Source organism: Apus apus, chromosome 3 (genome assembly GCF_020740795.1).
Source record: "Apus apus isolate bApuApu2 chromosome 3, bApuApu2.pri.cur, whole genome shotgun sequence".
NCBI lineage: Eukaryota > Metazoa > Chordata > Aves > Apodiformes > Apodidae > Apus > Apus apus.
Window position 1 is genome coordinate 13,533,576 of NC_067284.1, and position 25,394 is coordinate 13,558,969.

Below are 25,394 nucleotides of genomic sequence, written 5' to 3' on the forward strand. Positions count from 1 at the left end.
TGCAGGGGCCCTTTTTTAACAAGTCATGAACTAAGTCCTTGAATCAGACAAACTTGCCTTAAGCTCAGTTAATGAAATATCCTTTTAAAATTCCTGTAGCACTTTAATCTGCTTGTGTTGGGTCAGCCTGTTGGGACTGCACAAGCCCTGTTCTGAGTCATCAGTCAGTGCTGTTCTTGCTCAGTGACACCTTAGTTACTGCTACCAGAGGATTCCTTTCACCTCATAAACAGTGCTTTAAAATAGAGTGGGATAGTTAGGTTGGAAGTGACCTACAACAATAATCTAATCCAGTCGCCTGACCACTTCAGTGGTCTTCTCACCTAGTCCCTTGTAGCTGTATTCTCCCGAAGGCTTCTTGGGACTCACATGCTAAGGCTAATCTGCAACATGCTGCAGATTTTGTATAAGAACTAGTGTATTTCTGTGAGAAATAGTTAAGAGGTGAATACTAAAACTGGATTTCATATGGCAAGTAATGCGTGATTGTATACACCTACATTCCTTAAGCAAGCCATGGCAACAGTCAGTAATATCCCACAAGTTCACAGAATGGTTTGGGTTGGAAGGGACCTTAAGATCATCTAGTTCCAACCCCCCTGCATGGGCAGGGACACCTTCCACTAGATCAGGTTGCTCAGAGCCCCATCCAACCTGGCCTTGAACACTGACAGGGAGGGGGCATCCACATTGCCCATTCCCTGGGCAACAAGAAGTTGGTTGTTTTGACACTTGATGTGTATACGTGCTCTGTAAATCCAGTAAAAAAGGTCACAGTACTGAAATGGGTGATAGCTGTCATATTTGGACTTACTAGTTTGGCTGCAAGGTTTTGGAAGCTGGGCAGGTACCTTGGCAGTTAAAGAGTTTTGCTCGTTTTTATTTATTAGCAATTCTGAAAGTATGGCAGTTGTTTTTTTTCCAAATAGCTAGTGGGGAACCCTATCTGAGAGGTTCCACCATGATGCTGACCAATTGATTAATCTAACTTTGAAGAAGTATCTAGAAGAAATTAGGCAAAATTGAGAGTTGCAAATTGTTACCAGACAATATTTAAATTTCAAAGTGTTGCATTTGGGTAGAAATTTTCTGAAGCTTCCTCTGTGAATTCTGTTTTTCTAGATGAGTTTCATATTAGCTTGTTGGCTTTTAAGAAACCTGTGAGTAGCATATTGGAAAGCTAGTTAAAGTGTATAGAGCTGCAATTGCTAAGAGGAAATAATAATGGAAATGTATTTTGAAAGGGATTTCTGTTTACATGTTTAAGTAGGCATAACTCGTCTCATGCTATAGCCTTTCTGAATGTGTGCAAGTCTGACTCTATTCTTTCAGCAAATTAGAGCCTTTTGCTCCTCTTTTTCTTGCTGCTGGAGAATTCTTGTAACTAAGTCCATTGTGTTTAACCAAATTCTTTCTTGTGCTCAGATTAGTTGAAAAGTACTGAATATGCCTATAAAACAGCAGTAATGGTTAAGAGGTTTCTGCATTGCATATGTAGGTGGGACATACTTGAAGTCGAGCCATCATTTAAGGATTTTTTTTTAACATTTTAAATTTTTGCTTGTTTGAGTTACTTTATTGCTCAGTTTTAATGCCAAATTGAATATGCAGACACTATACTCTTAAGTACACATATCTGTGCATTGGTATTAGCAGGTACTAAGCATCCTGAAAGATGATGTAGCCAGCCAGCTGGCTCAGCATACTGTACATTAAAGCAGTTGGATAGTCTGTTTTCAAGCATCACAAACTGACTTTTTGATGCATATGTATACCCTGAAATGAAAGACATTGTTTATGAAAAACACCATAGGTGTTGCTGTCAGGAGTTCTGGTTGATCTGAAAGAGACTGATAAAGAGGATTCTCTGTTTAAAGACTGCATCATTGATAATTAAATACTTGGCTATTGTATGTTACTGTATCTCCCAAGAGTTTCCTCCTTGCTTGTTGATGTTGTAAGGTCCTATTTATTTGGACTCTGTTTTTATACTGGAGTATTTATGACTGTCTCACCTATCTACCATGGTAACAGCAAGTGCATGCCTGGGGGTATTGCCTGACCACAAAAAGGTTGCTTAAAATAAAACCTAAGATCAGGGAGGCTTGAAGAAGCTTAGTTTTTGTAGATGTATGATACAGTAATCTTGCTGGATTTTGGGGTAGCTTCTGGTCTCAGTAACCGCTGCCTGGTCACTGTTTTGAGAAGAAATAGCTATAAGGTTTTCATGTTGGGTGTGTCAAACCAAAGGTAGCTCCTTTGGGGGGCACTGGAAAGGACTTCTAGTTTATTTTGTTTAGACTACAAATATTATCTAATCCTCTGGTCATGAAAGAGGTGTGTGAGGTCTGACTAAAAGCAAAACTGAAAAGATGACCTTAAACCTATTAGTCTTGAAATTAACCCTGTGGATCCCTGTGCTGTTGTCAATGTTTAACACTGACTTGAAGCAGGATCAACAGCACATCCTGCGTTTAGGCTTCAGTCACTGTATAATAAATGTAAATGTTTTCTCTCTGCGAATTTTGACACTATTATATTTCAAAAGCTGTCTTTGAGTACTTCCAGCATGGAAATTCAGTATTTTCACAGTGGTGTAAATTAAATTACAGGATGAGCATGCACATGGTGGACTTCAGGGAGGTTGGTGCTGAGTTCCAAAGTATCATGGGATCAATGCATTGTATTTAGAAGTGTTTTCTTTCTCTTTGTTTTCAAGGCTCCCAGCAGTCTCATGGAGACCCTTGAGCAACATCTAAACTCACTGGAAGGAAAAAAACCTGGCAACAAGTAGGTATATGTTGTACCATGTATCAAGGCAAAACAGTAGCAATGTGAGACAGGCTGATATTTAGGTTTGCCTCCCTCAGCCTCCCTTTGTCACTTAGCTGGAAAATAAGCTGTGGTAAGACTAGGTGTTTCCTTCCCTTACAAAATTGTCTTGATGGCAATTTTTTTCTTACTGGGGGTGGGGGAAAATGACACACCAAACAACTAGACACTTTCCAAAATGACATCAAGTTAAATTGTGGAAAACTAGAAGGAGCTGTTTTTCCCTGCTGCTAAGGCTTTTACCATTACAATGGTTTTGTTTTCTAATGGCTTTGCATCTTCTTACTAGATACTTGCCATGGCTAAGTCTAGGAAGGATTAAGCTAAACCTGTGTTTTCTCTTTTACTGTTGCTTACCTTGCAATTTAGTGAAGGGTAAGTATATATGTTTACATATCACTTGCATGCAGACATGGGTGTTTTTATGGCTTGAACAATTAGAAATAGGTATCTTCCTTAAATTATACATAAACTATTGCTTGCTTTTGTATTTGGTCTGTAAGTTGTTTTAAGTAGTTTGTCTTAGGTCCCAGTCTTCTGATGAGTTCTACAGCTCTTGGGACTTACCCAGTTCAAGTAACCTGTAGGATGGGTGCTAGTTCAACACTGGTGCAGTTTTTACTTCAACTCCTCCTTTCATCTCTTAGATCAAAGCAGCTCTAAAAATATGTAGCAGTCTTTTCATACCTCATAATAATGAAAATAAACAAATGCATTGATGTACATTTTAACTTACAATTAAGTAAGTCTCTGAGTGTGATTTTCTTGCATGCGGGAGAAGTTTCAGCTTGGGCTTTCTAACTGTTTCCATACTTTAAAATATCACTATTTTAAAGTAACTCTGCCTTTTTGTAAGAGAGCAGTAGGCTTTGAATATTTGCTCACACATCCTTGGAAGACTTATCCTAGATAACTGCTTCCATATTGTTCTTATTCTGCTGATGTTGCATGTTTTTATAAGAAATGGTGATGTCTTGACCCAGCATAATTTTCCTGATGGGTCCTGTAGGCCCTAATGCAGGTCACTGTGCATGCATCTCTGCCTTTCCTCCATTTAGCAGAGCTTACTAATAAGGCAGAATAATCCTGTGGTACCAATTAGCCTAAAAGCTTTGAAGTAACAGTTTGCATTCCTTGTCTAAAGCAACACATAAAAGCTTGAGAAATGAGGAGGGCATGCAATTGTAGAGACCTTCAGAAAGTTGTCATGCTTAGCTTCTGGTCTTTTTGCATGAGTTTTGATAAACAGAAACATAGTTTCCAAAATTGTACTTACCTGAAACACCTTCCACCGCCCCCCCCCCCCCTTTTTTTTTTTTTTTTTTTTTTTTTTCTAGATCTGGGGCTCCTTCTCCTCTGAGCAAGGTAAATACTGCCAGTTGCTGGACTAGTTAATTCTTGTTTGTGTGATGTGCTTTAGAACATCTTAAGGGCATAAAGAGTTAAATTTCCATCTCCTAATCTGCTTTTCAGACTTTGCCACCTAGGCTCTACCTAAATGACAAAATTACTTCTTTTTAATGGCCTTGTAAATAACAGCTGCAGAGAAGCATTTCACTGATCTGAAGGGCTATAGTGCTTATAGCAGTGCAGGATGCTAAGCAGCTTTGCCAGGATTTGTGAAGGTTTCTATGCTTTGTGAAAGCATGGAAGATATAAAGATGTGTATCAGCTTATTTTTTCTTAATTATGGAGTGAGAAACTTACTCCATACTGTTTCTACTACCAAGTTCTTCACTCCATTTGCAGCTTCTTAGGAGGAAGTTTTGACTTTTAAAACCAGGTTCATGTGAAAAGCTAGGAAGAAAACTTTTGTCCAATACATCTAATTTCAGAATTGACATTTATTGATGAGACTGTTCACCTTAATCTAAAGCAAGAGTTACGCGTGAAAATTATTTTGTGAGATAAACTAATGAACTTTATGGTTTTAGTAATAATAGTTCCCTGATCCCTGAAGCATTGCCAGGTGTCATAGTCCTGTGTCTAATAATGGGTGTTGTGCAGGAAAAACTCAGTGAAACCTCTGAATCTGAGGGAGATATTTCAGTGGTTGATTGTAGTGAAAGCTCTTAAATTTCTTTCCAAAAGTCCATTTTGAAACAAACATATCTTTTGTCTGATATTATACCAGTTGGTAAGAACTACATGATGGCTCAGAAAGTATTCTTACAACTTTAAGTAACCCCCTCTTCCCTAATTTACATGAGGAATTTGCTCCAATCTAGTCTCAAACCTTAGTAAAGGCTTGAGGAGAGTCTATAAAGTGTACATCCATCTCCTCCTAGAGTTGTGCTGATAGCATGGCAGTAGTAGAACTCAGAAGAAAGCAGCTTCTAATTTGCCATTTTTTTTTTTCTTTCTTGGAACTGATCAGAGCAGCAAATGGTACTAAACATAGGACTTGGTTTTCCTCATTAGGAAAGGTATCTCTACTGTGTGAGATGCTGTAACAAAGCTTGATTCTTTCAGAATTAAATTGACACTCTTCAAGGTAACTTGAATCTTCAGGTGCACGAAGAGTTGCAAGAGAGTTCCTGAGTGTCTGCCCTTACCATAGTTAAGATATCCTTATCTAGAATTAGAGAAGCTAATGAAGCAAAATCATAGGCTGAGCTATCTTTTCTGTCTTGCTGGGGATTTAAGCTGACACTGGTGATCACTCTTAAACTGTCATCAACCTGAAGGTTTACATACACACTTCAACTTAGTTTATTATAATTTCTCTTCTCCCACTGTTTCTACAGTGCTACAGTGCTGTTGTGGACTAACAGTTTTTTAATTCCATGGACAAAATGAAGGGTCTGACTGGTGTAGAAATAAATCCACAGAAATACTTTGTTCCTCCCATCTCCAGCATGGTCTTAAAACTGAGAGGAGGGAGTTTGCTTGGGGAGTGAACTATTTTCTTAGAACTTGCTGAGAATCCTTTGACACACAGAAACTGTTGATTAACCTAAGAGGGATTTTAAAAGGCAGGTAAGGCAACTCCAGATCACAAGTCTGAGTTAGTTGCCTAGGTGCTGGGTCAGGCTTGAACCCAAGGGACTAAAACTCTTATGAGGCTGGATGCTGGTTAGGAGATGGGCACCTGCAATAGGCATTTCCTCTTGAGCCAGGCATTGCCAGGGGGTGTCACCCTGGAGTTTCTCAACTCCAACACCCTCTAAAAATTTAGCCCAGTCATCTGTAAACTCTCTCAAAGCAGGAGACTACTTGCAGTAAGACAACATGATGTCAAAATTGGATATTTAAAATATGTGAATCTGCGTGTGAGTTGTTTGTGGAGAAATGCTGGTATATTGAATGTATATTTAAAATATTTCTCCAGTCTTCTCCAGCCACAACTGTTACATCTCCTAGTTCTACTCCAGCAAAAACTATTGATACATCTCCTCCAGTTGATCTTTTTGCAGCTTCATCTACAGCTGCTCCAGTCAGGTAAGTTCAATGTATTTGAGTTATTGAGCTTGATGTAGATGCCAAAGTCACACTTGTAACAGGAGGTTGCCCTGCAAGATTTTGCTTACTTTTCAGGTAGTGTGCATCAATATTGAACGGGCTACTTTATTCTGCCAGTACAGATCACAAATGAGCTCTAACCAAAAAAAAAATAACTGTGGCTACTCTGGTTTGCTTTCAGTGTCGTGATGTTGTACCATTTCCAACATAAAATTTTAACTGAATAGACTGAAGTAATGTACAAATCCAAAGTGGTCTTTGCTGATCTTCAGTATTCTGTTTCTAATCCTGCTGAATTAATATTCCTTTTTCTTGTTGTCCAAATTAATTAATGACGCTAAAAAATAATGACTTTTGGGGGGTTAAAATAAAAAATAAACATTTGACCAATGAGAAAATCTGAACCTTGCTTTCAAGTCAAAACCAAAACAAACTGCTGTTGCTCACAGAAGTGAAAAGAACATTTAGAAGCTCTAAGCTTGAACCAAAAGTCTGAAGAAGTTACTACAGTGATATGTCAGATGAAGTATTTAACTGAAAAAATGGGCTTCTGCTGTTTATTGTTTAAATGTTTTAAGTTAACAAGACTTTATTTCTTAAGAAAATATCTGGCTGGATTAAGCCACAGGAGTTTTACCAACTCTCTTCTACCTAATGCCTATTTATTGCTTGGAAATGCAGATTTCTTGCTTTCTGACATGGCAGAATGGCATATTGAAGTAGCCTGGAGCTGTTTACAGTTGCAGCAGTTACTTGCTGTGTTCTTAGGGACTCCTTGGAATTTTGGGGTTTGATATGGTGTTTTTTTTAGAATTGTAAAAGTCTTATAGTTCTGTTATAAATGTCATTATCAAGTAATGGAATTAAGTTAGGATCCCATCCTGGGGTGTAATATATTCTTGGCACTTGCTACAGTAGACGAGTTTGTTGCCATTGCACTAATCCTAAGGCCTGAAAAACAATTATCTCTTGAGGGCTTCATCAGTCATCCAAACTAAGGGTAATTCCTACAATCCAGTCTTTTTTTTTTTTTTTTAAAGTGGATTAAAATGAATTAATTCCTCCAATATCTAATATTTATCTTCCTTTCCTTGGCAGCTCTTCCAAACCATCCAGTGATCTTCTGGATCTCCAGCCAGATTTTGCTGCTACTGGGCAGGCAACTCCAGCAGCCCCTGCAGGAGCCACTTCATGGGGAGGTAGAGAATCTACTCTGCCACCCTATCTCCTTGAGTGTCCATCTTCTTGCCTGCCTGAACTGAACCCTGGCTCTTTCTCTGCTAGCACAGGATGTCCCCAGCTCACTCCCAGGCTTCTGCTGACCTGACAGTCAGGCACCCTTTGGCAGCACAAGGCTACTCCTTTTTCCAGGGATATGCATAATAGTATAAGCTGCTTAGAAAGGCCTGACTGCAAAGCTGGGGAGAGCCAGGATTATGTGACTAAAAGTGAGCAGGAAGGGGATGGCTGAAGGTGAACAGGTAGGGTAGGCACTTTACAACAGAAGAACTGGTACAGCTCCTGTGCTTGTTGGCAAGGTGAGGGCAGAAATTGGTGCTTCTATTTGTAAAGCAAACCCCACAGATCAGTAGGGAGAGGATCAAAAATACCTTTTAAAACAAAAATGCATCTGAATCCAATGGTGGTAAATTAGTTCTGCTGTAAGTGTGATTACTTCTGACAAGCCTTAACATATTTTAATAAAAATCTTCCTTGTCTGCTTAGAAGAATAGTATGAAAACAGAAGTAGAGGGCTGACTTTTCAAATAGGAATACCTTCAGCTCTCTGAAATCTGAGCTCTTTGGTGAACTGGCTCTGTTCCAGGCAACACTAGCAGCTGTTGATCTGAAGTGGACCACAATAAATGTAGGCAGTGATCACTCCTGTCCTGTGAAGACAAGGAATTAGCCCAGTAAATGTGATTTAACTTACATAGCTGCAAACCCACTGTGGTGTAATCTTTAAGAGTTCTTCACTTGTGTGGCAGCTTAGTGAACTCATCAGCCCTCTCATGGCAGGAATGCTACACTGAGTCATGCTGTCTCTGCCATAAATGCTAATACTGAGTACAAGTGGCTTCTGCATTCCCCATTTCTATTCCTAGCTTTAGCTCATTAAAATAACATTGTGTATCAGCTGCTTCATTAGGAGAGGATAGCTATGGCTGTCATGTAGACAGTGTTTTGCATATTCCTGTCTAATCTGTGAAATTAAGTATCTTTTTATGCAGAAGTGTCAGTTTTGGTAACTGAAATGTAATCTTACCCAGAAAGCAAGACCAAGGAGTCAGTCATCTATTCTAGGATGCTGGGAACTAATTGTTCTCCAATTTTTGATTGCATCTTATTTGTCTTACTTTGTCATTACTAAGTACTGAACACAAGCTTTTGAGGTGTTGGAAAGAGCTCAGGCCTCCCAAATAACTTTTTAAAGCAGTTGCTCATTTATGCAGAGCAAATAGCCATTAGTGTTGTAAAATATTGATTTGCATTGCATTTGAAAGCTGATATATCTGGTTTTTTTGCCTTGCTTTTCTGGACCAAGCACCTGTAGTTTGGAACTTAGAGGTGTTTTTATTTTTTCTGAATTACTGAAAACTTTAAAATTGACTAGTAATGAACCTAGTCCTCTTATTCCACAGTGGTAAAAGACAGCTAACTTTATTTTCCTTCAGCTAGGATTATTGCAAACCTCATCAAGTATATTGAAGTCTTATCTTTCAGAAAAATATTTTGGTAACTTAGCTTCAAGTTTGTCTGCTTTACTACTGGCAGGAGTCAAGGTATGATGACCTGTTACTGCACTGGAATCTTACTTTTTTTCTTCTCCCATTTGCTTTTTTAAACTCTTTTAAAAAATTGCCAAACACCATGTCAGACATGCATAAATTGAGAACTGGAATATTTTTGTTGTGAAAGTACTGAAATTTCCATTAATGTTTCACCTGGTAATGAGAAAAACTTTCAGACTGTGTTAAGGTGTTTTTTTTTTTTCTTATTTAAACTAAATCTAGAGGATGAAGCTGGTAGTCATTATAAATTGTACAGTCTCATAGGTACTACACAGTCTCCTAATTAGTGCAGGTGAGGCCTCATCAGGAATACCACATCCAGTTCTGGGCTGTCCTGTTTAAGGGAGAGGAATTTGGCAGAGGGCTGCCAGGATTCCAGGGATCTAGAGAACATCAGTGTGGAGAGAGGCTGAGGGAGCTGGGCCTCTCATCTGGCAGAGAGGAGGCTAAAGGGGACTCCTAATTGCAGGCTGTAACTACTTGAAGGGCAGATACAGACCACAGCCAAAATTTTCTTGGAAATGATAGTTTAATGTAATGAAGGGCAATAACAATAGATTGTAGCTGCAGAGGTTGATTGGACATGAGGAAAAAATTATTTCACTTGGAGGGTAGAGCAGTACTGGAGCAGATCTCTGAGAGCTAGTGGATTCTCCATTCCTGGATATTTTACAAGACTTGACTAGGCAAAGCCATGACTGATCTGATCTGGTGTTGGCTGTAATGTTGTTCTAAGCAGGATGCTGGACAAGAAGACCTTCCTTCGACCCCAGACTTGTGGGAGGATGTATAATGGTGCCTCCCTACTGCTTGAGCTTCTTCCTCATCTGCAAAACTTCTTACCCACAAGAAGTTAATCTGAGAGAGTTCAGAAGAAAGAAGTAGTAGGGGGAGTGAAGTTGGGAGAGCTGCTGCAGTTCAGAATAACTAGGAAAAATTTAATATCAGTACTTCAAGATGCAGCATCAAAAATAGCACTTTAAATGTCACATACACCTCAGGAATACATGACACCAATAAACAATCCTTCCTCAGTCTTACTGGCAGTGTAGCTTCTATGAATTCTGGCATATACTGTGTATTTGATATCACTGCACTGTATATAGTTGTATATGCAGAACACTGTGTATTTAGTTATATACCTACTATATGCTTGAATGAAACATATATTATCTAGCTAATGAACTGTAACTGGTGAAAATCTAAACTTCTGTGCTAACAGGAGATGAGAAAGGTAGTGAGTTGCCTGCAGCATCCTGCAAGGTCAACAGAGAGGCAAGCTGGACCCTACACAGTAGGTCAAATTCTGCATCCTCATGAGGTCTGACTCTTGGATATAAAAAATTGAATTTCTGCTCTGAACTACCTTGCAGTTTGCCTTAGAACATGGATTTGTCTAAGTAGTATTGCTGCTTTAGTGCTATTGTACAATAAAGCATTGGGTTTAATCCTTCCCATATTAAGAGTAAGTGTAGATAGCCATGCTGGATAATTGTAATTTTACTGTATTGTGATTTATAACATAACTGGATAGCAAAAATGCATTGAAGAATAAGCCAATAGAAGGTAAAAGCTTTCCAGCAGTTGTTTATTTCAAGTTGAGCTGTGAAACATCCACCTGGTGTGCAGTAATGAGACACCAGAGTGCTGCATTTTTAATACACTGTTGTGCTCTTTCAGAACAGTATATTGACTTACCTTAGCTTGTGCAGTTTCAAGTAGAGCTCTCCCAAGGAACCAATTACAAAAATACCTGCACATGATTTCTTGGTGCCTTTTGAACAGGTATTGTAAAATAAAGACAAACTGGTGAATATCGAGCTGTGCTTCCTCAAAGCTTTTTGCTTCTTATGTGCTGACCCATCTGGACTCTGCAGTTCAGTGTGGATCAGATGAACCCATGACCCTCTTAGGTGTGCAATGAATCTAGGAACAACGCTGAGTTACTGGTTAATAAATAGGTGGTTGTGCTCTGACTATTCTAACTCCAGTATAGAACTGTAATACACCAAACTGGTTAGTCTTCAGCCTTTTTATATCGTGTAATTGTTTTTTGTATAGGCAAAGCTTCCTCTGCTTTTGGGCTCTGACAGGTCTCAGGACATAAAAATGTAGGAAAGTTGATCATTAAAGATGCTTCAGTACCCTCTGAAAACAGTTGATTTAGGAATCAAAGTTGGAACAGAGCCAAGCTGCTTATGCTGTCAGTCATACACATTCCTCATACCAAGTGTTGACAGAGGTTGTTGGCTACTGTATTTTTCATTTAATTCTTCTTTTGGTGAACAGTTGTCTCAAGTGCAAGAACCACAGCCCGTCTGCCTCTCAGAATATGCTTGGGGCAGTAAGGATGCCATGAATTGTATCCTGAAGTAGCTAAACACTATTTGCAAGCTGCTCTCTGCTAGGGTACCCTGATTTCAGTGCCAGTTTGGTGAAGGATTCTAGGGCTGATGGGTGCATCACAGCAGCTCACTTTGGCAGAACAGTGAGCTGAATTCTGTCCACTTTTAATTACTGTAATGTTGATTTTGACTGCTTTCTGACAACGTTGGTCTAGAAGATACTTGAAAATAAGCAGAATTATCTGGAGATTCTCTTTGGTAACTGAGTGTGTTCTACCAATAGCTCACCAATTTAAATAAGCTTAAAATGTGTCTCTGTTCTGTACTTACATGTGAACACTGTGGTTCCTTGGGGCTCACTCTTCCCATGCACTTTTACTTGGTGCTGTTAGGCCAGGGAACTTGCATTTAAAACTTCCAGTGTTCTCAGGGGTGTTAGCTGGTCATAAAGGTCCAAAAAGTCTACCTACTTTTGGTCTTACTCTCACACAGCTAAGCTAAATGCAGGAGAGAACTAGTATAGTGGTGAACTGAGCTTCTAAAGAAGCAGTTCCTGGCTTTATCCTGGAGTAGTGAATAGTAGGAGACTTTCCTGTCAGCCCTTATAGGCCACTACTTGGTTCTCTCTGTTACAGTTTAAGAAAAACAGCTGTACAAAGCAGAAGTGATAAATATTACCGGTGTTTGAACATCTTGCTGATTAGAATTTAAGAAACTTATTAAATACATGAAACTTTTGTACTGGATCTGCTTTTAATAGAGCTATTAAACTGAATGAGCTGTGTCATGTAACAGTAACTTCTTGAATGCTGGAAAATCAAGTGCAGAAATTATGTTTAACCTAGGCATGTCACTTAGAGAGTGAACATATAGCTAACAAACATCTTCAATTTGCCAGTTCTACTAATTGGTCTGTTTCTTTACTCTGCTGTCATTTTAATGGACAATGATTAGACCTCTTGGGAGAGGGTGAGTAGTATTTTTGATTTCTAAGACTTTTGAATGTTAAGATTCCTTATGAAAAGCTCCAGCTTTCTGGAGTTATGTGGTTGTGGTCTCCCTCCCTTACTTTTCATCTTTGGTCTTCGTTACATGGTTGCATATAGATAATCTGGCTGGACTTTCTGGTGGTGTTACCTCTGAGCCTCAGATTTCAGACCCGTTTGCCCCAGAGCCTAGCACAACTACTGCTGCAACTACTGATACTGCAACTACTTCAGCTGCTGCCCCCACAACTACAACTGTTACTGCTGCCACTGCTGAAGTGGATCTCTTTGGAGGTTAGTTTGGTTGCTCTAGTGCTCTGTGCCAGCTCATAAAGCAGATGAAGCAATATTGAGTTCAGCTATTGTAATAAGGCTTTTAATTTAACTGACTATACCAGAAGTGCCTGTGTGTTGGATGATAGATGGAAAAGGAAATGTAAACTGTCCAACTACCTCTTGGTCTGCAGTGATTTAGCTAATAGGCTTCTCTGCATATATGTATATATATGGAAATGGAAAACTGTATGTTTCAGACTGAGTTACATTATGGTTGAACAGCTAAGAATATTAGTTTTCAGGTCCACACTGGGTTAAGCAGGTGTTCTTACCACTTTATTCAGTAATTATTCACTGTACTATAATGTCTGGGAAAAGCAGTTGTGCTTTCATAGTTGTTGCACTGGAGAGGATGGACATGGCAGTGTCCTGCCCATTCATCACACGTCAAGTTTGAGCTGGGTTGTGTTTCTTTGGATCTTTCCAATAAATACAGTATCAAGTCAGCTGAAACTACTGTATTTCCACATTCTTGAGTCTGGGTTTTATTTCACTTAGCATTAACTGTAAATTAAAGTGGCAATTAACTTGTAATAAATTACAACTCATGTATGGGAAAACGTACTCTTATAATTTAGTTATACTCGTTCAGTCTCTAATGTTAGCTGCTAAACTTGAATAAGGATAAAGTCTCCCCTGTCTGTTGTCAGGTTTTTTGTCACTCTCGTTGAGCAGGAGATTTCTCAACAGCATGTCAGAAATTAGTTTCTTTTCAACACTACACCAGCTCAGATTAATGAAGAAATGTTCTGATCCGCAGACTGCTAACATGTTTGAGATTACCTGTCCACTGTATTTTTCTAGTTGTCTGTTCCTTTGATGCATACTTTCAGTGTGACAGTGTATGTCAGGAATTAGTTAAAACTTACTTACTCCCCATGGGAGTGTGTTTATCTAGTGCTTCTAGTGCCAGGAGTGCTGCAGAGATCTCAAACATACAGTTTGACTACAGAGGTGTCTCCTAAAGTCTGAAAGTTCCCTAAAGTCTGAAAGTTCCCAGTTAGAAGTTTTGTTTAGGATCAACTGCAACATACAGCTGCAAGACATCCCAAATAAAACTGCTGAGAAGCTGTAGGAAGGGAGTACAACTGGTACCTGCTACTTAACTTCTCCTTTACAAAGATGGAGAATAGGCAAAGTGAAGCAGTTTGAAAGCAATTTTTAAATGGTCATGGGCAGCAGTTCTGGACACCACTAGGAGCAGGAGAGTCTGATGTTGGCTACTCTGAGAAGGCTGTTGCAGAAGCCAAGGTCTGTGCTCATTTAGACCCCTGCAGATGCTTAGTGTGTGTAACTTCTGGTGTGTAGACATGGGGATTGAGCCAGTCTGGGATACAGCACTTTCAAATTGCATTATTTATTTAGCGTAGATAAATTATTAAAAAAACCAACAACATAGTTAAATGACTACAAATCACTGTAAAGTTGCAACAGGATTAGAAAACCACCTGCCCATCTCTTGTTCTGTTAGTACTACAGCAGCAAGATGTAGCCTTATTTTTAATACCATTTTCCACTATTCTGTGCCCAGAAAAGTGGCTGCTACCAAACTGTGTATCTACTTCCATGTTTATACAGTGGCAAAGAGCTGAATGACTTTAGTTTCTAGAGATTTAACTGATCACTAGGTTACTTAGTGGCACATGTTAAGAAGTGGAATTGCATTCATCATGTAATGTGGGAAGGATTTTTACTTCTGCAGTGCCCATACTTCTGCAACTTGATGTTTTCTTCTAAAGAGGATGTAATTTGTTGCTCGAACACTATAAATCTCCAATGGTTTGTATATTAGTGGAATACTAACTCTTTCCTGGAACACTTCAGGAAGAAGTGAGGTTGTATTATTTACAATAGCATCAAGTTTCTGGATTTGAAAACCTCTAACTATCAAGAAGAAAAATCTCTGAACACACCCAGCAGTGAAGGTACTTTGCAGTGCCTTCAAGGCACCCACAGGCCTGATCCTTTAAAGCTCCTGAAGTCCATATTGAACTTCCATTTCTCTACTCACGGGGTTTTTTGGTTTGGTTTTGTTTTGTTTTCCTAAAGCCTCTGCTGTAGGTGATGTCTCATACTAGCGTTCTTGGTTACTTCTAAGACTGTACAGTGCAAGTAGTGGTAGGTTTTGGGCAGACAGTGTTGCTTTCTATCTTTTCTGGTGCTAGGCTTAACATTTCATCTTAAGTAGGTATTTGACCTTTGAGGTCTGCTAGAGATACAGACTTCAGGGTCACCTTACCTTTTTTGCAGCTTGACAGTTTTTAGTTCCTTCTAGTGAGGTACAGTAGGGGAGGTACAGGAGCAATGATCTCAGGAGAAGGAATTCAGAGTCTGCAGGGAGTGGCTGGGCAGGGAAAGGAAGCTGAAAGCTGGTGGAAAAAGGGAGCAAAGTTGATGGAAGAAGCAGAATTGGAGACTTTGCAGGAATAACTGTTGATGTTATTTTCTTGCAATATATTGCTGGTACTTTAGCTGATAGGAGACTGCATGCTGCATGTGACTGAGCTCTGTCTTTTAGAGGAAGAGCAGCTCTGCATTATGTCTTCGTGTCTGATATGGTCTTGGAAAGCACATGAGAAATGCAGGATTTATCCAGTATAGCTTTTTTGAAGAATTCATTCTGATTAATGGGCAAACTTCCAGTTACCTGGGCCAACTTGAAGAATTCCTTAGCTTGTTACTAAGAGAAACAAGAGGAGGCTGTTTTCAAAGTACAACTGGAATAATTCCTGAGGGGGAGAAATGTAAAGCTAGAAGGAGGGCAAAATATCTTTAAATGCCATGTATGTCAGGAATAGAATTTGAGCATAGTATTTTTGGATGCCAGTGATGTGCTCTTGAGTTATGTTCTGTTGCGTGGTTGTGCAAATAAGTTATGGCAGACACTGCGAATGTCAGTTATCAGGTGTTCAGATGATGAGCAGAACTATGGTCCAGTGGAAGGTGTCCTTGCCCTTGTGGGGGGATTCAAACTAGATGATCTTCTAGGTCCCTTCCAACCCAAACCATTCTATGGTTCTATGGTTTCCTGTTCAATGAAACTAAAGGCAAAGTGATCACGACTTCTTGGCACTTGAGGGCTAATGAGTGTCCCTTATTCTGGAATGTGCTGGTATAGCAAACTCGTGCTCATTTAAAACAAAACAAAACCCCACAAAACAACAACAACAGCAAAAAAAAAGCCAAAAAACCCCACACACTACAACCAAAAAAACCCATAATTCTTATTATTCTCTTCTAGCACGGAGCCTAGTGGAGTATTTCTAGTTAACTTGTTCTTCACAATAAAATAGTAATGAAGGGTGACTGAAGAGGGGAAAAAACATGGAAACATAAAAAAATATTTTCACCTGTCCACTTCAGTTCTGTGATATTTCCTATACTTGTGACTTTTTTCACATGTTGCATAATCCATTAAATTATTATAAGTCAGCTTTATCATCATGTGTGAGTAACTTTTGTCATGTATTGATGTCATGGCATTAAATTAAGCCTGAAATTATGAAATTTAAACAGTTCACTCTTTAAGAACACTTATTTAGCAGCAAACAAGATGTATTGAAGTACTACTTCAGTATTTTGGAATTTTAAAATGCCCCCTTATTTGCACATAATTTCAATAAGAACTGTTTTTAGATAATGTTTTGTTACACAGTACATGATACATACCTGTCACTTCTATTAGGTGTTCCATTCAGTGTGAACTTGCAAAGATTGCAGTAACATCTCTTTAAGTATCCAAGCTGTCTGTAAACCCAAGTGAGGATCATGTGCTTCTTGATTCTAGAAGTCAAAAGCTAGATTCACTTTTGAAGCAGGAAATGCACAAATGTAAGGAATACATTGAGTAAGTATAGTAACTGCTTTAAAGGGAGACCTTAATGCTGGGTATACAAATGTAGGGCTACTGTGGAGAAACAAAAAGGAAAATAAACAGTCACATTTTTATTTTTTCACTAGTTTTAGAAGAGGGCATCTGTGCAGGTGCAGTAGTTTCTTCAAAGAAACTGATAAGCATTATCAAAAGTAGTATGACCAGCAGATTGAGGGAGGTGATTCTCCCTTCCCTACTTTGTTCTCCTGAGACCCCACCTGGAGTACTGTGTCCAGTTCTGGACCCTTGTCTGGGCAGCAGTAAGTGTTACTCTGAGGCTGAGGTAGTCCTGACATAGAACTTGTGACTAATTCTGTGTATTCTGGAATCCCACTTCATATGAGTGCAGCTTTCATGCTGAGAAATAGTTCTAAGTAGTGTTGATCAACTTCTGTGGTGTTGGCCTACAAACTTGGGTGGATAGAAGAGTGCTCTTTGGAGAGAACCCAGCATGACCTTCCATCTGAAAACTGACTCTGTAGAGCAAAACCTAACACACACAACCATACATATAGGTTACCTTCATGTACTACAATTCAAAACTCTTCAGTCCAGTTCTGTGTTAAATATCTTCTGTGTGATGTATGCCAGTGTCTGGTTATACATACAATACTGTGACAGTTGACTAATTATGATTTTTTTTTTTTTGACTTGGACAACTGCCATCCAGTTTTGTTGTTGAACTGTGTTACAGGAAAAAATAGAATTATATTTGAAATGGCTTAATAGCAGGCCTTTTTTGCTACTAACTCATTTTAATTCTATTGTACAAGACTAATTGGCTTTTCTAGCTTCAGTTGAAGTTTCAATGCATGTTCTTTTGAGCTTTTTAGATTAACTGGCACAGACTTGTTTTTAAAATTGTTGTGTTCATTTTAAAATTGGCACTCAAGTAAAGCATGTTAAGCTTTTCCCTGTACTGGCTTGACAGTGCAGTTGCAATATTCCCCAACAGATTATTTTTTTTTTTTTCATAACTTGCTAACCCTGTAGCAGTAGAAATGAACATCTGTGAGTGTCTTGAAGTATTTTTATCTTAATTGTGCAATCTTCTTGTGAAGAAAATGCTTACCTTTGAGAATAGTCCAAATGGCAGTGTCCATTAGGACTACTTCATGGAATTAAGAGCTACAGATGGTGGTTTAAGCCTAGGAATAGTGCTGTAAAAGCTCAGAGCTTGAAATTTAAACATACCACTTAACAAGTGGCAAACAAAAAACCAGTTAGAGCAAACTCATCAGCAAGTAATTCCAAAAGCCAAAAATGTTTGTTTTCTCTGGCTTGACTGGCTGGCCTGGAGGTGATCCTCAGAGAAGGAGACACAAACTGTGGCTGACCAGTAGTTAAGGTGAATATTCTTCATCTGTCAGAAGCACAATGAGTAAATACAACCTATGCATCAAGTCATGGCCTCAGAAAGATCCAATTGGAATACTGTTAGCTACTTAAGTTCAGTTTCTCAGGTGTTGCGTGACTGACTTGGCTCGAAAGCTAGAATCTCTGCCAATATAACTGGATTGTTATTTATAACAGTGCTTAAGCTTGCAAAGCACTATGCAAATAAATTCAGATTTGGAGATTAATCCCATGTATTACGGGGCTTTGAGCATGCAAGTTTTTTAATATCTTTATTAACACCAACTTACTGCCATACCTCTGCTCTTTATTCATTAGTTAATTTTGGGTAGTACATGAGCATGCTGCTCTGAACCCTTATACAATGAGAATAAAGTCTTCTTTTACACGTACTGTACTTCCTATGGGCAATCCAAGAAGCTCCATCTTCAAACCTTGTCCAGAACCTGCTCATGTGGGGTTGGGGGAGACAAAGCGTTTTGCACTGCATGACTTGTCTTGCTGTCAGAGTAACAACATTCATGTTGTATAAGGGGATCTACCTGTGCAATTTAACTTGGTTCTTTTACTATATTTTTCTTCTCTTTATCCTTTTTCTTTTTAATTTCTGTTCTTAAACTGCACCCAAGATGCCTTTGCAGCTTCTCCTGGGGAAGCCCCTGCAGCAGCTGAAGGGGCAGCAGCACCAGCTACCCCAACCCCTGTAGCAGCAGCTCTTGATGCATGTTCAGGAAATGGTGGGTTTTATGTCATTAGACAGTTTTCTGTTTTGCTGTGTTTTGTTTTTTAAACTATATGGCAGTGTGTTTTTCTGAAATTTCCATAGTGTTTGCAATTGGTCAAAACAAAACTTAGACTGAAGAGCATGCTTAACAAAACTGCCTGTTCTTTGTGCTTAGTCAGTGTTGCTAATAAATGATTCTGGCAGTGCTGAGTTCTGTAAGCTGTGACCTCTTAAAATTGGATATTCTTTCGTCGTATTTCCTGTCTTTCTTAGCCTTTGAAAGTTCTGCCCTTTAGTAACTAGACTACTCAGCCTTTCAGATAGTCTTTATTTTGGAAAAACATAAGTAACGTGTGGAGGACTAGGCTAGATGTTAGAGGAGCCTCCTCTGTGTGTGCGTGTTTGCAGTATGTGCATTGCCTGTAGTTGCTTTGTTCTTGACTTCCTCCCTCACTGATCCTAAGTATGCATACACATATATTTCCCCTCTCCTTTTTACAAGACCCCTTTGCCCCATCCGAAGGTAGTGCAGAGGCTGCTCCTGAGCTGGACCTCTTTGCTATGAAGCCAACAGAGACTGCTGTTCCTGTAGTTACCCCTACAACTAGTGCAGCCACTCCAGTTCCTGCAACAACTCCTTCTCCAGCTGCTGCTGTTGCTGCTGCTGCTACTGCAACTACGGCTACTGCCACTACCACTACTGCCACCACTTCTGCTACCGCCACCACCTCCGCTCCTCCTGCTCTAGATATCTTTGGTGGTAATTTTGTTTTTAACTCTTTGGTTCTGGTGGATTGATCTGTCAGGAGTGCAGAACAAACAAATTGTTGTTGCGTGCATGCTGTGTGCTAGGCTTTCAAACCAGAGAGCCTGTTAACTTCGAACACGCTGTGCAAAACTTGAAGGTTCTGCTTTCAGTCCTGCCTTTCAAAATGAGTTAAAGACGTGTTGTGTTCTTGGCCTTAGATTTATTTGAGTCTGTTCCTGATGTACCTGCAGCACCTAAACCAGATGCTACTCCTAGCATAGATCTCTTTGGTACAGGTAAAGAAAAAATTCTTCCAATACTCTGCTGCTTTGATGCTGTGTAGTAGTATAAACTGACTTGAGTGATACTTATGCTCATTTTTTCTTTCATTTCTGAAAGATGCTTTTTCATCCCCTCCACCTGGAGCTTCTCCTGTGCCTGAGAGTTCTCTCACTGCTGATCTCTTATCTGGTGAGTGGTTGTCTTCACAGGCCATCCTACAGACTTAAGGTGGTCGTTTTGTTTCTGTTTTTTTTTCTCTTGAGTAAAAAAAAAAAGGAAAAATAAAAAAAGGGCTTGTTGCCAATTAACGTTTTTTAAGCTGAAATGCTAAGTTATGGGTTTGATAATGCTTTGGTCACCAGAATAGCAGCTGCCGAAGATAGATACCGTAAAGTGGTTGGCACTGGAGTTGAGTAAGTAATGTGGTTATTGAGAGAGTAAATCCTCCTCTTAAGCATAAGAAAAGTCTTAGTAAAGAATGCTTCCTTTAAAGTACTATGGTTTTCAGTTGTTGTGTGAGAAATGTAACCCTTTCTGTTTGCAGTTCTGAAGACTCTTACCTGAATTTACCGATCCTGTGGTTCTAACTGGTGGAGCCCATGTGGCTTTGAAATATTTAGCTATCATTGTTGCCTTGCTGATACTAAATATTATTTATCCTATGCTTACTGCAGTGGATGCATTTGCAGCCCCTTCTCCTCTACCCACTGCCTCTCCAGCAAAGGTGGATTCTTCAGGTGTGATTGACCTATTTGGTGGTGGGTATTTTGCTTTCCTCACCACTTCAGAGTTGAATCACTTCATTTCAATTACCTTTGCGCTTTGCTAAAGCTGTGGGTTTCCCCTTCTCACAGCTTTTTCTCTGTGGCATTCTGGCTGACTCTGGCATGTCCATTTCTTCATATTGTGCAATAACGAACTGCAAATGAGCTGACAGTGTGGTCATTTTGTTGTCCTGACACTTGCCATTCTGTCTTCAGTCAGTGCATGTATGGCTCCTCCTCAGAAGTCCAATGAAAGCCTGTTCTGTTATTTTCTTCTTTTTAAGTCTCTGTGATCATGTTGTTTTCCCTCAGTCCTGTTTTTCTCAGAGCAGCTGAAGTTTTGTGGGTGGCTTGTCTCAAACTGGGTATCTGGATTACAGTATCTTTGTTGGAATTAGATGAGGTGGAAATTAGGATGGACTCAACCAACTCTAGGAGTATTGTAGAAAATGAATGCTGCTTAGAAGTAGTGAATTTTCAGGCATTAGTGAAATATTCTCTAAAAAGACTTAATGTGAGTCAGTAGGTTCTGGCTGGAATTACTCCAGTCTCTCACCCGATACATTCATCTCCAAAGGGCTTAACCCTCTCATCTGGAATGCTGTGATTTGAATGAGTTTTCAGAGAAGAGGCCCAATGAAAAGAAAAAAGAGATTTATTTCAAGTGCTGGTTTGTTGCACCTCGTTTTTTCCACCTAAACTTTGCATCCATGGTACTGCTCTACAATAAAGATGGCCAAGCACTTTGATTTTCTTCTTCTGATGAATGAAGTGGTTATCAGTTTGTCATTTATTGTTTACTGTAAGTCATTAGTTGATGCATTTAATATTGAACTCTTATATTTTCTTCATGCTCTCTGGAATTCTCTTTAGATGCTTTTGGAAGTAGTGCTTCCGAATCCCAGCCCGTGACCCAGGCTGCTTCTGGTTCCTCAGCTTCTGCAGACCTGCTTGCTGGTAATGAAGGACTTCTAAAAACTCATTATTTAAAGGAAAAACTAATAAATGGTCTTTGAATTTTCTGTTCCTTGGGTGTAAGTAGAGTTTTGCAATGGAATGGAATTCTTGTTCATAAGCTTTCTTAGTACTTCAGACAAATGAAAACTACAGTGATAAATAATGGAGGCACTGTACTGAAGTACAAGTTAACTTATTAGATTATCCTCTTCATGTCCTCTTCCTGCCTCCAACAGAAGCCTTATTTTCTCTACTCTTCACAGAATAGGAGTCTATACATAAAGTTTCAGTGGCTGACTGTAGCAGTACTTAAGCAGTAGTGCAGGCTGTGCTGCTTTCTTACTGCTAATTGTTCGTTTGTTGGTTGATTTGAGACAGGTTATGCACTAATGTTAAGAGCTTGAATGAATGACTTGGTAGCAGTCTTTCATTTAGCCAAGGAGAGTGTGGTGATGACATCTTTTCTGAGCACAGGGGCATAGAAGTGAGAGAACCTGTCCTTATACTAGGTGAGATGAGGTCTCTACTAGGGCTAATGTGGCATCACTGTCACGCTTATTTTAAAGATTGAGTTAACAGTATTGTTATAGTCTGCATCCTACAGATAAGCAGCTTCAGCCAAATTCTGTTTGTACTATTCTCCAAAATTATTTCTATACCATGTATTGTAGTAGCTCTAGTGATTTGGTAAACAGTTGTGACTCCTCCCCATTCCAGTTTGAAGTTCATAGAGAAAAAGATCCTAGCATGTCTTCCTCAGGTTTAAAGGGAACTAATGCACTTCTGGTTTCAGAAAAGACTTGGTTTAGTTTCCACTGTGTTTCCAAAAGATGAATTTGTCAGTAGAATTGGTTGGTAAGTTATCCTTGAGGGACTGCAAAGATGATTGTTGGTTTCATGTTGTACTGTTGTGGCTTTCATTTTGAGCTGGAGTGACAGTCTGCCCTTTATGCAACTGCCAGCCACTCCAGGGGTGGTGGGCCCTGATAGCTGCTGTGTGTTTGCAGGTCTCTCATGCCAACTTGCACTGTATCAGAAGTCCAACCTTGTGTATGTTTTGCCTTTATATGCTTGTGAGAGATGCTCCATTGTATGAGAAATACCTAAGTGAGATACCTCAGTATTTAATCTGGTCCAAGTGCTGTGAGTTGATAACAGGTGGGTTCTTGAAGCCATCTCAGAAGAGGACACTTTTACTAGTACCTGCTCCAAGTGTGGGCATTGCCTAGTTGTCCTGTGGGAAGGCTAGTTTGGAGAATAATGATGTATATGTCTGTTCAAAATCTGTTCCAGTGCTGGCAAGCCAGCTGCTTAAAGTAGGATGTAATGCATAAATGCATGCTCAAGCTTTCATACAGGTAGCTTCAGGATTTTAAGGGAGAAGACCACATTTTGGTTTAATATTGCTTCAGTAGGTCTTTGTATTAGTTAGCCTACAGATATCTTAAGGCCAGAGGTCATGCTTTAACTAGTAGCTTCTGAAACATACCAGTTCTTTGTGGTTATGTTACTTGAGAACTGACGGCAAAGATACAGTTGAGATGAAGCTAATCCTGCTTATGCAAACATCAATACAAAATATTTTATGTCCTTATCTGTAACTAAGCTTGAATTCCAGTGGGAATTATGTTCCAGATGGCTTAAGCTTCAACAGTATGCTCTCTGATGAGTCACATTAAATTTAAACCTGAATCTAAACACTCAAGCAGACCTGAAGCAGTTGGGGTAAACAGGTGATGTTAATTTTGTTGATACATGTATTCAAAAGGGCTCCAAGTAAATTTGAATCTCTGGCAGATACAGAGTCTGTAAACATCACAACATATTGCTAAGCAGTTGTTTACCCTAGCTAATGGCAGATGTATAGCCTGCAGTGTAATCCAGTTTTAAATTTAAGATTGTCCAGATTTTATATGGTGACTAAAGGCTTGTCCTTCATGGTTTATGAATGTTTGGTTGTACTAAGTGTTTATGTGCATAATGTTCCAGTGTACCTCCTATGCATCATTGTCTTAAGTCTTTTGCTGTCAAATAAGTTGCTCATCTCTTCATGTCTGACTTAGGAAATGCGGTGGAATTTTTTTCATACTCTGCAAAGCTCTGCAGACAAGACTAGAACTGTGCTGAGTATGACAGTCCCTTCTGTCATTTTCCGTTCTAGATCTTCCTATGCAATTAAACTGTGTGCATGTATATCCCACTGTGTACTCTAATAGCATGTTCTTTTAAGGAGTCTTCCGTGACTGTGTAAGTAAAGGCAACCTCAGAATCAGGCAGCTGGGGATGTCCAGACAACACATCTCAGTAACTGTGTTGCTGCTGTTTCTCCTGACTCACCCTGGGTCTTGTTCAAGTTTTAGACAAGTAGGAACTTAAATCTGTTTAAAGTATTTTTACAGCATCTCTGCCTGGTGTTGCTGTTAAATTGCACAAGAAGCTAAAAGCTGTGGGACTAAGACCAGTCATCATGCAAAGGACACTCTTCTGTACTTGGAGAAACACACTTAGTGGGGCTTTGCAAAAACTTACATAACTTTCTAAACAGAATCTTATGAATGGATGTTGTGCCATGCCCTGATGGAAGCTTTTTGTTTTGACTCAGGAAATGGAAAGGATCTAGCTGAGCACAGGGTCTTTAGATGGCTCCAGTGCTTTAGGAATTGCTGCAGTCAGCTGCCTTTATTATTTCTGTATCTTGTCAACCTGCTTCTGGTCTGATTCTTTGGAGATGAGTACTTGTTTGCAGGTAGTTGGAGACATGAATCTTTTACCTTAGGACAGGTGATGAACTAGAGAGAGTTTGTAGCTAAAGATCAGAGGGCAACCCAGCACTGATGATGTTACAGTAGGTGTCTGCTACAGACCACCTGATCAAGAAGAGGCAGCAGAAGCAGCCTTTTTTAGGCAGCTGGAGAAGGCCTCACTATTACAGGCTTTGGCACTCATGGGCAACTTTAACCACCATAGTATGTGCTGGAAGGGCAATATTGCTGTGTGTAGGTAATCCAGGGGACTGTGAGTGATCAAGTCATACCAGAGTGAATTCAGTGAAGGGCCACCAAGATGGTGACTGGTGCACATGACATTTGAGGACAGGCTGAGAACTAGGTCCATTCAGCCTTAAGAAGAGAAGGCAAAAGGAAGGCCTTATAGGTGTCCAAACTACCTCACTGGAGGATATCAAGAAGGCTAGCCAGGTTCTTCTTGGAAGTGCATAGGAAAAGAAGGCAGGGTGGGTGAGAAATTCCAGTTAAATATGGTTGGATGCTGTGCTTCCCTTACTCCAGCCACTGCCCTTGATCAGTAGCATCTGAAGGAACCAGTTTAAGTTATGATCTGAGCATTTTCAGACATTGCCTGCAATCTGGCAAGCTTCAGCTGAAGGGCATAGTTTGTGAGGTGTTTCTAATCAGGTTGTGTTCTCCTGGACCTGTAGTCTGTGATCAGGTTTGCTGTCCTCTCCCAGCTCTGTCTAGGGCCAAGGTATTTGGTTCATGTAAGTCAGGGTGCCCAGGACCCCGTGACGGTACATCACTCTCCTTTTCCTGCTGAGGTTTTCTCTTCTGAAATACCGTGTCCGATGTGTAAATAAGTCATGCTTGCATTAAGTGTGTATGCATAAATTTCTCTTGCTCTTTCAACATTTGTTAAGTATTTGGTGTTTAGTCTTAACTTTGTTATCTGAGAAAGCAAAGTTTTTAGGAAGAGTGTCTGAGATCTGACTTCATCCTGGCTCAAACTAGGACATTGATACAGTTAATGCTCACAATTTGAGCACAAGTCCTTACGTTGAGCTCTAGCCTGTCTCATAGTTAAACATCTGGCAGATACTTGATTTCATAGCTGGGAAATGTGCTGTTTTCACTATTTGTAAGATGTCTGCATAATGTCCTGTAATCAGTATTTCCTGTTACCGTGAAAAGCAGTTTGGATTAA

The 25,394-nt window shown here is 39.6% G+C and overlaps 1 protein-coding gene across 1 annotated transcript in view; it reads left to right on the forward strand.

The window, feature by feature from the left end:
• Positions 1-25,394, forward strand: part of SNAP91 (synaptosome associated protein 91) — a 68,186-nt gene that overhangs the window by 29,128 nt on the left and 13,664 nt on the right. Inside the window, exons 10-22 of the mRNA XM_051613387.1 lie at positions 2,720-2,790; positions 3,202-3,207; positions 4,170-4,197; positions 6,164-6,273; positions 7,393-7,493; positions 12,386-12,400; positions 12,538-12,711; positions 18,613-18,720; positions 19,210-19,467; positions 19,674-19,751; positions 19,855-19,926; positions 20,412-20,495; positions 21,375-21,458. Of these exons, the coding sequence (XP_051469347.1) occupies positions 2,720-2,790; positions 3,202-3,207; positions 4,170-4,197; positions 6,164-6,273; positions 7,393-7,493; positions 12,386-12,400; positions 12,538-12,711; positions 18,613-18,720; positions 19,210-19,467; positions 19,674-19,751; positions 19,855-19,926; positions 20,412-20,495; positions 21,375-21,458 (1,189 nt within the window). The remainder of the gene's footprint in view (positions 1-2,719; positions 2,791-3,201; positions 3,208-4,169; positions 4,198-6,163; positions 6,274-7,392; positions 7,494-12,385; positions 12,401-12,537; positions 12,712-18,612; positions 18,721-19,209; positions 19,468-19,673; positions 19,752-19,854; positions 19,927-20,411; positions 20,496-21,374; positions 21,459-25,394) is intronic.